The 14541-nt window shown below is 37.0% G+C and overlaps 1 protein-coding gene across 1 annotated transcript; it reads right to left on the bottom strand.

Moving 5' to 3' along the window:
- Positions 1-7306: 7306 nt before the first annotated feature.
- Positions 7307-11442, bottom strand: LOC139847448 (uncharacterized). The gene is made up of 6 exons (XM_071837119.1): positions 11134-11442; positions 10884-10975; positions 10557-10656; positions 9614-10457; positions 9257-9390; positions 7307-8283 (listed from the first exon to the last, which is right to left on the bottom strand). The coding sequence occupies exons 1-6, from the start codon at positions 11226-11228 to the stop codon at positions 8046-8048; spliced, it is 1503 nt and encodes a 500-aa protein (XP_071693220.1). The 5' UTR covers positions 11229-11442; the 3' UTR covers positions 7307-8045.
- Positions 11443-14541: the final 3099 nt, after the last annotated feature.

Genomic DNA, 14541 nt, shown 5'->3' with positions numbered 1-14541 from the left:
CTAGTAGGTATAAAAGAGGCACCTAATGTCGCGTCATAAAGACTCCGTTACCAACACACATCGAGATTTTAAACACTCGATCTCAAAGGTTCCAATCACCCGGCGAACCTCATGGTTCATCACTTCAACACCAAAAGCGAACACGCGCTTAACAATCGAACACCAAAACCATTTCCGTGGCTTGTAGAAACATTTCCCAAATACTAAGGGATGCTTGGTTACACCAAGTCTTACGCCCTTCGTCCAACAACCAAACATCACCATAGGGTACTTCCGTTAGGAACGTCACCCTTAACCATAACATGCAAATCACTATGCAATTAACAAGTCCGATCATAAACGCCACATAAATAAATATTCAAAGACATATTTATCAAAACGAAACGTACCTCAACGTCTCCTTGCGGCATTCGCCGCCGCCAACTCGGGACAATCCGGCTTGCGATGTCCCTCTTTATGACAATAGTAGCACATTCCGCCTTCACTTCTCGGCATCGTGCATTCCCACAACTTGTGACCCCTAACGCCACAATTGAAACATCTAGGCGCACGAGATTCCACCGCGCCCTTTACCACTTTACTCGTACTCACACTCGGACCCTTAGTCCTCTTACTCGGAGCACCATAAGAAACAACCCTTCCCTCACTTGAAGGTTCGTCCTTTTTCGATCGTGTATAAGACTCGAAACCTCTAGCCACCGCAAATAACTCCGCAAACGACTTCGCGTAACCCCGGCTAATTTTGCTTTTCAAGTCATCGCTCAAAGTTCGATAGAAATCCTCCATCAACAAACGATCGTTCCCCAAATATTCCGGGCAAAAACAAACCTTCGACATAAAAGTCGTCTTTAAAGTATTCAAGTCCATAGAACCCTGTTGCAAATTTCGCAACTCACAACGCAATTCCGATAAATCGGCTGAAGTTCGGAATTCCTCGAAGAATTCCTCCTTAAATTCGTCCCATGATAATGCCATAAACGTCTCACCACCGACAAGATCAATCTTGCCATCCAACCAATCCTTCGACCTACCCCGCAACAAACTAGTAGCGAGTCTCGTCTTTTTCTCGGGAGGGCATTCCATAGTACGAAAACACCCTTCGACATCCGAAACCCAAGTCGTACTCACCAAAGGATCCGGTTTCCCATCATACATCGGGGGTCTAGTCCTCATGAAGCTCTTAAGACAACGCTCCATTTCACCCCTATTTTGGAATTCGGAATACTTCCCATCCATTTCTTCTCGAAACGCTCTCATTTGCTCCGCAACGGCGGCCGCAACTCTAGCGTTAAATTCTGTGTCATTCGTCTCGGTCTCGTTTCGCGTCGTCATTCTAAAGAATGCAAAACGATTAGTCCACGCACGTATAAAACGACACGCACAACACCACCCCATCTTGCTAAACACTCGTCGTACATCACTTGTTAGACACGATTTGCACCCGTAATAAGGTCTGCAAGTTCTTATTACGCACGCACGCCGCATCGACTCGTTAGTACAACGACCGCCTCGCTCGATGCTATAAACAAACACAAACAAAATTCTACGCGACAGAAGCACACGCGAGATTTACACCACAACACAAATAATATATTAATAATATCCGCATTACTAATATAAATGTTAGTCGACCTATAAACAAGGCACTAACTAAACCCGTTCCTGACCCATAATCCTACAAGTCCCGCAATAAATTACGCGCACACAAAAGTCTAAGTCTAGGCACCTATCTCAAGTCACCTAAATCCCTTAGACCAGGCTCTGATACCACTTGTAACAACCCAAACCATACCGCGTATAAAACCCCGTTAAATTTCATGACAAAAAATTTTTTTTGCTGACTGACCCATTTGCGCGGCGCGCCGACAGGTTGCGCGGCGCGCCGACAGGTTGCGCGGCGCGCCGACAGGTTGCGCGGCGCGCAGAACCTGTCTGGCAGCCCGCTGTCCCGTTTTACTTAAAATGCCAAAATGTTTGACCCGTTCCCGACGTTTTTAGCCAAAACGCTTTTAACCATGAATTCATACATATAAAACTAACACGTTTAATTAATAAAATTAAGTTTACGAAGCGGGTCCCACATCGACCCATTTTACCACCTTAAGTACCAAAATACAATTTTCGACTTTAAGACTTTAATACAACACAAAGCCGAGCATGGCGATCGGGGATACGCTACCCAATCCTAAACGATCCAAAAGCAAGTCTCTAAAGCAAGCTATGAAAGTCTTCTAGTCCTCGCACTTACCCGAGCCACCGTCCGCATGAAATCTATAAAAATAATCAACAACGAGAGGGTAAGCTAGTGCTTAGTGAATGATAATATACTACATACATATATATGTATAAAATGAATACGCCACACAAAACAAATACCGCATACCGAAGCATCCAAGTATAAAGCGTCTACACTAAGCATACCATACGATCTAGGCAACGAGCTAAAGATACAACACAAAAGATAGTCCACCAACGACAAAGTAAACATCACCAAATAGCTACACCCGGAGGGTTAGCTACAACACAACAACACATTAATATATATATAACAATATAAACGAACAAGGTTAACCCCTTAACCTCAAACACACGAACATTGGCCGAACAACCCGAGCCTTGTGAATTCGCACAACCCGAAATTCACTTCTCAACCATAAGATGACCGAACAACCCGAGTCATCATGAATCCGCACTACCCGAGATTCATTACCTCCAATAAGGTGACCGAACAACCCGAGTCACCATGAATCCGCACTACCCGAGATTCATTTCACAATACTAAAACCCACGGTCACGGGATTATAAAATCCACCACACAACCATATCAACCCTTCGCCATTAGGGTTATAACAACCAAATCACAACCAAGTGTGATAACGTGCACACAAACGTGTACTTCGCCAAAGATGGTCAACCAAGACGCACAAACGTGCCAATTGGACTCATACACAAGTCCTTCAAATCCACCTATATGTGAAGTGAGCTCTATAACCGAGAATCACCTCACCCGACCCGCACCCATCCTACACATACATATGCATATAGGATATTATCACTCACCTTGAAGTCTTGATGAAAGCTTCCAAATAATCTGCAACTCGCCAATGAAAAATACCTATTCCATTATCATAATTACAACAATACACTTAGAATGGATTCACAAATCAACCCAAATTGACACTTAGTGCAAATTTGACCCAAATGCACTTCCAAGTACAAAACGCGCCCAAAATTAACCAATAATCACTAACACAAGTGAGAATGGTCATAATATGCCAATTAAACCCGAACTCAAGTGTTAAACACGTGTCATACCCATTTTGACACTTAAACCCTAATTTTGACCCATAAAGGCCAAAATCTCATCCTTTACAAGTTTTGACACCAAAACACATTTAACTCGGTACTATACTTCAACTTAATCCATTTTAAGTTTATAAACCTCATTAAATCGCCAATCGGGTCATAGTCACCACCAAACCCTAATTTGACTCAAAGTCAAAGTTAGTCAACCAAACAACCTCCAATGGGTTCCAATACTTCCATAATCGCTAACTAAAGTGATTAAACTAAATTTCAAGTTCTAAACATGGCCAATTTGTTCACCAACCCAAAATCCACCAACAATTAACAATAAACCCGATTACTAGCATCACTAAACCCATTTCATCACCTAAAAGGGTATTACAACAAATTAACTCAAAACCCTAACTTGAATATCAAATTAAATAAATGAAATTCGGAGTTTGAGCTTACCAATACTATCACCGCGTAGCCGAGAACGAAAGGAACAACTTTAAAACCCGAGACTTTGATCGATTCGAGCTTCTTCTTCCCCAAAACCTCAAATCTCTCTCTAGACCTCTCTCTCTCTCTCTAAGAATGGATGAGGATGAAGAATGGATGTGAAATGATCCAAAGTTGGATCTAAACCAACTGATAATGCCCACAAATCCGGCCCCATGTGAAATTACCCAAATACCCTTCATTTAAAATAAATAAAACAAGATAGGTTCTGTCAGCGCGTTTGCGCGGCGCGCGGCCGCTTTGCGCGGCGCGCAGATTGACAGATTCAGCTCTTTTCCAATTTTAATATATATAAATATTCAACGAAGCCCGATCTCATATGCCTTTAATAAACAAGTATACAAAATAAATATTCGGGTCTTACAAAATCCTCTTAAAATGCTCTCCTTAACCTGTGTAAAACTCTAGTGTTTTCACCCGTTAGCTATTCAAAGTGATTTATGTAGATAAAAAACTTTGGGCAAAACATCAGAATTAACCCATTTTAAGAGTTTAAGTGGTAAACCTTCCTAACCTAACCATTTCATCGGTACTCCCTATCCATCTCAAGTTTCAAAAACTCGGCAAGCCAATAGAAGCCCCCACTGCAATAAGCTACACTAAAAAAGATCGTAAAGAAATTTTTTTTACATATCATCATGACGACAACAAAAACATGAGCTTATTTGAAAACCAAACTCGCTAACATAACTTGTGAGACTAACTACGAAGCCATAATGATGCAACTCATGAGTGTAAGCTGATGCGTGTTCTAGGTTAAGCGCAACTCACGGACAACGTTAGGCGCTATATATACAATATTACACACATGTCCTAAAACTCAAGAACGCATGACAACCATGCCAGGCTTTGTTCATGGAAGAACATTGCATAATAATGAGTAAGTTTCATAAACATAAATATACACAAGCAGTTTGTGTTCAAAAAAAAACACCTTAAGCTTTCTGAAATATGTTAATGCAACATATCTCCTAGCATAAACTCGTTTTCAAATTAAACGGGTTTTAATTAATATTTGAATTTGTATATTGAACAGGAATGCAACTACGCTTGAATATAGAAGTGGATTCATGCTATCAACCAATTTATAATGTACCTTACTATATGGAAATAAAAGAAAAGAGAGTAGGAAATAGAAAAGGTGGGATGAGTATTGAAGAAGATTCGGAAGAAAATTAATTGAATTTGAAAGGTAGTATGGGAAGTTGTTCCTATTTAATTTTGTAGAGATTCAAATGAAGCATGCTTTCGAAGTAATAATATGTCTGCAGGCCCGTAGCTAAATGCACAAAACCAATACATGCTCGAATTTTTTAATTAAACACATCATTCTACAATTTGAATTATGAATTATTATAAAAATTTATAATTTAAGATATATGAGATAAGTAAAAGGCATAACTTATCATGAAAATTTGCCACATCATCAAAAACGACATCACTATTTTACAAATTTATAAGATATTATAGATAGATTATAGATTATAGATAGATATAGATTATAGATATAGATATTATATTATTACGGAGTAAGTTTTATATAAAAATCAGATTAGACTTATTGTACTTTTGTTTCAAAATTTAAAAATTGGAGACTTATGGACATGAGACATGTGATTGAAAACCAATCACAAATCACACAACAAACCGTTAAATAAAGCAAACAATAAATAAAAACGTAAACGACGTAGCATTTTACGTGGTAATTTCTAACTCAGAACAAATTGATAAGAGTTTTAGTCAACGGGCGCAAACCAGATAAATTCTTTCCTAAAGCAATTCGGCTTCTTGCGCGAGTAAAGGCTCAAGCACTTATTGTTCAAACTTCACAAAACTTAACAATCTCTCACTTGAATATTGAACGAACCCGAACACCGATTTCCAACAAAAAATCAACCTCAACTGTCAACTAGGGGTTGTTCATCAGTTCGATTTTCGATTTTTTCGATAATTAGCTTCTCATCTACAATCACATCCTTTTCCAAGTTTGAAAAATTCAATGTTTCTATGAATTGCTAGCTACTATAAATACAAAGAATCTTGGTTTTTATAGGTATAATCAAGAAAACTAAGGATACAAAGAATAATTTTTTTTTGTAAGACAGTTTAATCAAGAATCAAGAAAGTTGCTAAACGAAGAAAGACGGTTAGAAGGGAAAGAATATGAGAAAGATATTGATACGCCAGTGAAGATATGCCAGTGAAAATGCATATTCATGCAATGGATTATGCATCTCAAGATCTTAATCTTTAGAGCACTCGGTGCCCCTCGTCAATATGACCGTCCACAACCGACCGTCGCTTGAAATGGATACCGGCCCACCGTCAGTTGGTGTCTATTCCGGTGTCTGTTGCCCGAGGTCGGTATACCGACGGTAGTCTTTTCTCTATTTTCTTATTGGTCAACGTCATATTTTTTTCACCGAGACTTTGAACTAAGGATACCGAACAACACCACACTTTAATCAATTTCAAGGTCCATTTTTAACCTTAAAATGGACACCAAAAAATGAACACGAACACCTCGTGATCTCGTGCTCTTATGATGTTGACTCCACTTCCATTGCTGCATATATTAAGAAGGTATCTTTTTTGCTTAATGATTTTTTTTCCTGTATTAAAATTTTCAAGTTAATTAGTGGGATTTTGATAAAATTACTTGAATTTGAAATTATTAATGGTGGTGGATGTCAATGTGTGGTGGATTCAAATTTTAGTAGCTTCTTCACTCACTCAAAAGGGTCTTTTATCTATTTCTCAATGGAGAGACTCAGTTTCCGTATCTTTAAAGGTGCTTCATCTTGATTGATTCAATCAAGAACTAGGGTTCATCATCTTTTCAATTATAGAAAGCAATCAAAATTTGTAGCCTGTACTCTGTTCTATTGACCATAACCTTCATTCTTTATGCATCATGTCATTGTACTGTATGCATTAAAACCTGATCGCGAACCACTAGAATGATGATATTATGAACTACAAATTCTATTGAGAGCTATTGGAATTAAAATGGAAACCAAAGTCTGCCCAATTATAACTTAGCCAATCAATTTCATTTCAAAATTTAAAATTAAAAAATATATCAAAATTAAACTGTTTGACTTGAGATAACCAATTTTCAGAGAACACCTTTAACTAGTATAGTATAAGTTGGAGTATCAATTAAAGTTTTATGTATCTACTAGATAGAATTCACTTGCAGATTCATAATTTCTAATTTGAGTTTGACTGATTTCGTCCGAAGTTTTGACCAATTATATGAGTATTCCCGAGTTTAACCAAGTTTTGACCAAGTTCCCCATTTTTGACCGAGGTTGACCGAGTACTCGGACATATCTCACAACAGAGAGCTCGGCGAGTACTCCGAGTTTTACTTGGTTCTACAACCCTGCTTTCAGCTTCAGCTTTCCTACCGAAATTATACCTGCGATCTCCTGACGTGCAAACTTATCATACGTGTACATCTAAGCTAATGCAACAATTATGAAAATGAAGCCCAATCAACTAATTATAACATGGAAGATCATACAAAGATCAATGAGTTTAGACCCTTCTAATCAATGAGTTTAGACCCTTCTAATTAAAATGGATAAAAAAACACCCTACACCTATTCACTACTGGTATGTCTACTCCATTGAAAAACAAAAGGAAAACATAACGTTTGAAGTAATCAAATCTAACATGGATGTAGCAAAATAAAGATACACAAAACCCAACAGGGAAGATGGACCATACACATATAAATGTAAGTGGCACTATTCCATGCCCATAGAGACTCAACCCAGTACCAGAACTCAACTAAACTAGGCCCGTTTTGACCCCCGAATGCACTTCTCACCATAAAAAACGCGGCACCAGGAAATGCGAGAGCCATCAAAACCAAATTTATAGCAGAGTGAACTTTACCTGTTACCCGCAATGGCTTAACCATCAAACACATTGGGACCAATAGTAGAGCTCCAATTTCAGCAGTCGCAAAGTTTATAACTGACATCAAACACAGCCCAATAAACGCAGCTGAAACCGTTACCGATTTCAAAAGAAGCCATTCTTGAAGATGCGTGGTAGGGGACCCGAAAAACAGTTGTAGAGCAGTTAGGATAAAGCTTGAAAGTGAAGCCCAGATAAGAAGGTAAGATGTTGGTTGAGAGTTGGGTATTTGAGATATGAAATAAGGAAGTAATGATACGATGACTCCCCATAAATGAATGAGAAATATTGTTTTTGTTGGATAAAGTCATTTCCAAGATTTGGGTGAGATGGAATCGGGAGACGATTTATTGTTTTCCGATTTAGTGGAATCGGAAAACAGAGAGGCGGCGAGTACTGGGAGAGGAGCGACAAGAAGTAAGAACGCAATCATGTAGACTCCGACGGATATGAACTTGTTTGATGATGTTAGTAGGTACAAAAAGAAGGATTGGTGAAACTTCTCTAGAAGGTTATTGATTGACCGTACAACTCCTTCAATCAACCTGCATTTAAACATGAAAAATAATATAAGAGCTGCAACGTTTCACTATTTTCGTACACAATATTTCATTTGACGAAAACCCCTGTTCATGAGATTGTTGCAGTACTATTTATTTTTTATTTTTTGGAAGGCAATGTTGCAGTACTATGGCAATTGCTAACTTAAACAGAAACTGCTTGGTGCAGAAATGATCACACAGCAAAGAAAAGCCTTAATCCTGCAAGCAGATAATTACTGATACTATTCATATATGTAATGGGTGTACCTTTTGACACATGTCAAAAGGTCACTGGCCCAATTTCTCATATCGCTCTATTGCTCCAGTTGTAGCAATCTCTCTTATGCTGGTCTTAATGAACGAATAATGTAACTCATGCCTCTAGGTCAATCTATACCAACTACTAGGTAAGAACAAGATACAGACCACCACTATTACACTATAATTCAGAGGATCCAGTCTGCTAAGAGCTAAGTGTTATAACTTGACATAAACCAAGTATTCTAAAGAGTAAAAATTAAGATATCAACTTGTCTCCAAGTAATGACGGTATTTCCGTTAACTTTGACTGTTACATTATACATGGAACTAGTCTCCAGGGGTTTTGCTCTCTAAAACGAAATAATGATAATTCATGTCAGATACCAAGTTCCTTAATTTGTACTGTTTTGGGTTATGATATTATGATATTCCAGACAATCTATTTGCTAAGGATTTCTAACTCCCTGAAATAAGAATCTAATCCTATCATAGTGGTCAAACTTTTAAGGACTGAAAAAGAAGATTAATCGATAACAAAGTATAGTTCTTGAAGATCGGCTGCAATATGTATTTGATCCTGAAATAGTACTCTGTAACTTTTTTTGCAATGAATAATACACACACACACACACACACACACACACACACACACACACGAGCTTGCAACATGGTATAAACCATCAGATAAAAATCAACCAGCGTTTGAAGTGTTTACCTGCCCCCTCGAAACAAGAACTCTCTTTGTTTGCCCTTATTAGTAGTTGATGGTTCAATTGAAATCTCCATGGTAACTGCATCAACTTGATAATCGCGGAAAGCACCATGGGAACCAGTTGGGATGCCCAATGCCTGACACAATAAACAAAGAAATATATTAATCGAAACGTAGTTTTGGTGTATGTCACCAGTTTCATATAAGTAATGTACATTTAGTTTGTTTTATTTTTTTTTATTCCCATCTTGATCTTTTTTGTTTTCCTCCTTCCGCTCCTTTCTACCATTTTTCTTTTTCTTTTTTTGTATTCTAAAATCATGCCAAAAACCTTATAAAAAGGTCAAAAGGACAACTAACCTGGTTATAGAGTGAACTGACAAGAGTAGCACTGCCTTCAACATACTCCCTTACCGGGATACCAAACTTCCATTGAGGATTCAACCTTCTAGCAATTTTTCCTACCGATTCAAACAACTCACCAATGAATTTCAACAATTTTGAATCAAGTAATGACACAACCTTTTCCATCTTTACTCGAAGACCCTGTCCATGTACTGCTAGATAGCTCACAACATTTATAAGGTCAAGATTAGGCATTTGCCCATTAGATGCCTCAGCATATATATTCAACACATCCTGTTCACCCTTTTCATCTGTATGTGCAACCTTAAACACAAGAGCAGCAGCCATGGTCCCACCACGTCGAAAAGTATCAGATATTTCAGTTTCAATAATCATATCCAACTTTGTTCCATAACAGTTACCATCATGAATCTTCCCATATCCACTAAAAGAAGGAGTATGATAATCTCTTAACCAAGAAGCAACCGAGTTATATTGACCATACCGTGAGTCTGCGGCTAGCCATATAATATCTTTAGCTAACCAACTAACTTGATTCAATAATGAAAACGCTGCATGCACAATCCCTAAAGATAGAGCCTCGTTTTGACTAAGATTTAAAGGGTTGTAAGGAGTCACAAGCACAATAGCTTCTTTCCCATCGCCACGTGGGGCCCTAATAATCCCTACAGTATTAGTACCATATGATTCACAAGTCCCGTTTCCATTGTTGGCTTCTGCATCAGGACTAATAAAGAAATGAAGAGGATGGAATTTGTTAGGTTGACTTTGAAACTTATGGTAACTGACTTCTCCACCCAAGTTTGCCATATTAATCGCTATTAATTCTGGAATTTCCCTACATTCATTAAGAAAAAAACGAAACATATTTCCTTATAATCAGACTAAATCATGATTTGTGACCTTATAAAATAGTAACTGAAAACATCTCACATACATGCCAGTGCTGTAAGACTTCAAATTCAGATTATTTAGTTCGTCGATAAACATATTAGCCCCATAAACAATCTGATCGGAGATCATTGGAGTTGCAGAACCTGTTAGAGGATAACATAATCATTTAACTACACCCCTCATTATTAAACTATCAGTACACTTTCCATAGAAATATCAACAGTAAATAAATGACCAATTCATAATCATAACAATATAATCAAGCTATTAATATTAATATCAGAATGACATTGTATTATATTTTAACTACTATAATATTAATACTAATAACAATTAGCAATTGATAGCTAAATATGAAGAAATCAATCACCAGGCATTAGGGCATTTTCGGAAACGTAGGTTTTCTTCGCAAGAACAGGTAGCAGTAGTAGAGCCAAAATCCCAGCAGTACAGCAAACAGCACTACATACAACATAACAATAAGCTAAATAACTCAATTAACTCAATTAAAATGCTAAATAACTCAATTAAAATGATAAATAACTCAATTAAAGACTTAGATATTACATGTACAGCTAAGAGCAAATAGTATCAGTGAATGAAGGTGAGATGAGTAATACCTAACTATGAAGCTGTGAGCAATGATGAACATACCGATACGAATTATCGGTCGGTGTTTCGGTTTCTTTACGTCAGTTTCCGGCGATGAATCCATCGGTGATCTCGAATCGCCGGCGAGTTTTCTTCAGATATTCGTATGTGAAATGTTTGGATCTGCTACTCCTTGTTTAGATGCTTGGATTGCGATAATTACGTAATTATCATTTATTGAATTAATTTACCGAATTTAAAAACGAAATGAAAAAGAAAAAATTTGGTTTTAGTGACGAAATTGGGTATTCTAAGGTTTCAACTAAACGGGGCGTTTTCCACCGTTGACTACTGTTTCCACTCTTCGTGTTGTGAAAATTTTAGCGCCTATTTATACGTCTGGTACAATTTACTTAGGCACCCTCGTAATTATAACATATACAAGTTCAGACCCTGATATAATAACTTTGCCGAACCTTTTAATAGAACATTTTTTTTTTTAATTAGAAAAAGCATAACTATTTGATCTATGAAAAATTACTAGGTGCTAGAGTTTCAAACGATCTATCTATTTTCTATTTTTAGAATGAAAAGAAACTGGACGGATGATTTTAATGTTTTTTTTTTCAATCTTTCCTTTTAAATCAAAATATCTCAATTCATTCTATTTCACTTTTATTTTATTTCTATTCTTTCATAAAAAAAACTACCGAACATAGGTCATTTCAAAAAAGTGTGAATCTTATGAGTTATGACTCTTTTACGATTAAAAGTATTATTTACTTATGTTTCGTCTTTTCTAAAAAAACATGAACTAAAATCGAAGTCGGTAGGAAGATCTAGTTGTGTTATAGTTGATTCGAGGCGTCTGATTTAAAGACTCGAACGATGTTTGTTATATCTGATGACCTGGACCCTAATACTATCTCATTACATTTAACTAGTGCATTAATAAACACAAAATCAACCAATGAAAACCAATATTGCTTCTACAAAACTAATGTACATCAATTGAACAAACCAACACGTTAAACACACTTAACAACATCCAAATCTCCAAACTCTACCAAATCGATATCCCTATAAAAACGAAGATCCTAAATCAACCGAAAAAACGGTTGAACCTCAAATTGCTAAACAATCGCAATCGCAACCAGAACCTACGCAAAGAGTCAACCAAACTACACCTCATAAACACCAGACCACCAGCACAACCCTCTCAACACTAGTAGGAAGAAAATCAGTGGGTTACTAACCAAATATATATTGGTTGTCGCCGTCAAAAAGTCGTAAATGGATGCCACAACATCCTTAAAACCACGACCACTAACCAAATGGAAAACACTAAGAAAAGTCCAAGAAGTGAATAGTGTCTAGGCAGAGGGGTTGCGCTACAAGAAGAAGTCGCCGGAGAAGGATCAACGACAAGAAGAACCAACAAAAGGTGATAAAGTAAATCGGGGAACATGGCTTATCGAGTAGGGTTTAGAGAAGCATCGATGACCTCCAAGTCCCGCCAACAGCAAACTTTGAAGAGTTTAAACATGCGAAGTCCTAGCTCGATGACATAACGTCTTCACTTGAATTCCAACGTCACACGAATCCGAGAGAATCCTTAAAAAATCGAACAAACGACATCACAACCACCAGAATCACTAACCTCGTATATACCAAAGTCCAAACGACGAGGAGGGAGGCGACGATGCGTAAAAAAACCTAAATAGAATCACCAAAAAAACAAAGACAAAGAAAAAATTGAAAGAACGCATGTGAGTTTGTTCTCACTTCTTCACCAATGTTGAAACCAGAGAAAGAAATCATTCATTTACGGCGAAAAAATTGAAAGAACACATGTGAGAATGTTCTCTCTTCTTCACCAATGTTTAAACCGGAGAAAGAAATCGTTCATTAAAAGATGTCAACGTCGGTGAAAAAGTTAGGAGAGGAGTGAGATGAAAAGAAAATGCGAGACAAAATAGGGAAATACGATCATCGGTGAGTAGTCGGTGGCTGTGAAGATGGGTGTTGTGAATGATGTATTTTACTTTGTATTTGATGTTAACTACTAATTTAGTATTATTCTTAATACAAATCTTCGTCATGAGAAGTGGATCAATGACTAACCCATGTTATTAAAATGCTATATCTAATCATTCATTTTGATACGTCTACCTTAGCATATGCATTAAAATGACGTACATCATATGTACATCATATATTTATGATGGATGTATAAAAATAATTGTGGATATATCAAGTTCTTTTTATTATATCTCATATTTCATATTCATACAACTAATTAGAACTAACTGCATAATACTTATTTAATAATAAAAATTTACTCATGAAGCGCATACCTTTTTTCCACATAACGCTTCTTTAGCATGGAGACATGGAGATCGATGGTTCACAACCGTACAACCAAAGCAGATAACTCATTTTGATAACTTACATAATTGAAAGATTGAAGGTAGAAAATGTGAAATTGGAAGAAATCGGTATGCTTCAGGAGTTTACTAAACCAATCGAAGGACATACGCTTTGTGCATTGGGATTTGGGTGGTGCCGCTGAACCGTTCAGGGTCTCATTAGGCATTTTTCGTGCCCAAGCTCCAGAGGCGGATAAAGGCGCATATATGTTGATCTAAGAGTTGTGACTTGTGAGAGGAACTGAGTCCGTCTTGTTTTTGCGACTTATGATAATTCATGTTATTGATTAATATTATTACTTTTTGTGTTTCCATTGCATCGTTAAAAATAACTTGAGGGTTTGGCCTTTGGCGCTTGTCCAAGTACTTTGCAATGCCAAGTGCAAAACAAATATAAAAAAATTGGTAACTTTGGGCTAGAAACTATAACTCATACGACATGAAGTTGTTAACCCGAATAACAAATAGACCATGCGGATGCGGTCACTTGATGGATAATGGGCCTGAAACTACAACTCGTCATTGAGTTATAGAGAAATGATTAAACAGCGAAGCATGATCTTAGCATGTTGTTGTTGAATCCAACAAAAATAATAGAGGTTTGAATTGAAGACATACAATTTACATAATTTGTCTTGTTAACCCCACCATCCTTCCAAAACACCAACCCAAAGCAAACTCACATGTGGCTTTGTACACATGCATGACCAAAACTTTTGTATTCAAATGTGCATATACCCTTTTTTTTGTTTAATTTTTCTGTAACGCCAACACTAAATCCTTTTAATACTACTGTTTTCCTTTTTGGGTACCAATTTAACTTCAAATATAATAATCTAAAGACATAATTGCATAAATGATTGGTGTGTCAATATTAGCCAAGAATAATCTTATGTTTAGTTTTTGGCTTAATGATCAAGCATTGGATGCGGTGTATAACAGGGAAGTAGTGCATTTTTCTTTTCTTTTTACTGTGAGTGTTTAAGTAAACAGATGAGTCAGTTTGGA

This window comes from Rutidosis leptorrhynchoides, chromosome 5, assembly GCF_046630445.1.
Source record: "Rutidosis leptorrhynchoides isolate AG116_Rl617_1_P2 chromosome 5, CSIRO_AGI_Rlap_v1, whole genome shotgun sequence".
In the NCBI taxonomy this organism is placed as follows: Eukaryota; Viridiplantae; Streptophyta; class Magnoliopsida; order Asterales; family Asteraceae; genus Rutidosis; species Rutidosis leptorrhynchoides.
This window is presented reverse-complemented; position numbering and strand designations above follow the sequence as displayed.

Bases quoted from the DNA above. Each gene is read 5' to 3' on its own strand.
- LOC139847448 (XM_071837119.1), bottom strand. From the start codon at position 11,228: ATGGATTCATCGCCGGAAACTGACGTAAAGAAACCGAAACACCGACCG. The intron at 9,391-9,613 runs GTTAGTTGTCCT...TTATTGTGTCAG, and splicing joins TCAGTTCACTCTATAACCAG to GCATTGGGCATCCCAACTGG. The intron at 8,284-9,256 runs GTAAACACTTCA...GTTTAAATGCAG, and splicing joins TTCTTGTTTCGAGGGGGCAG to GTTGATTGAAGGAGTTGTAC.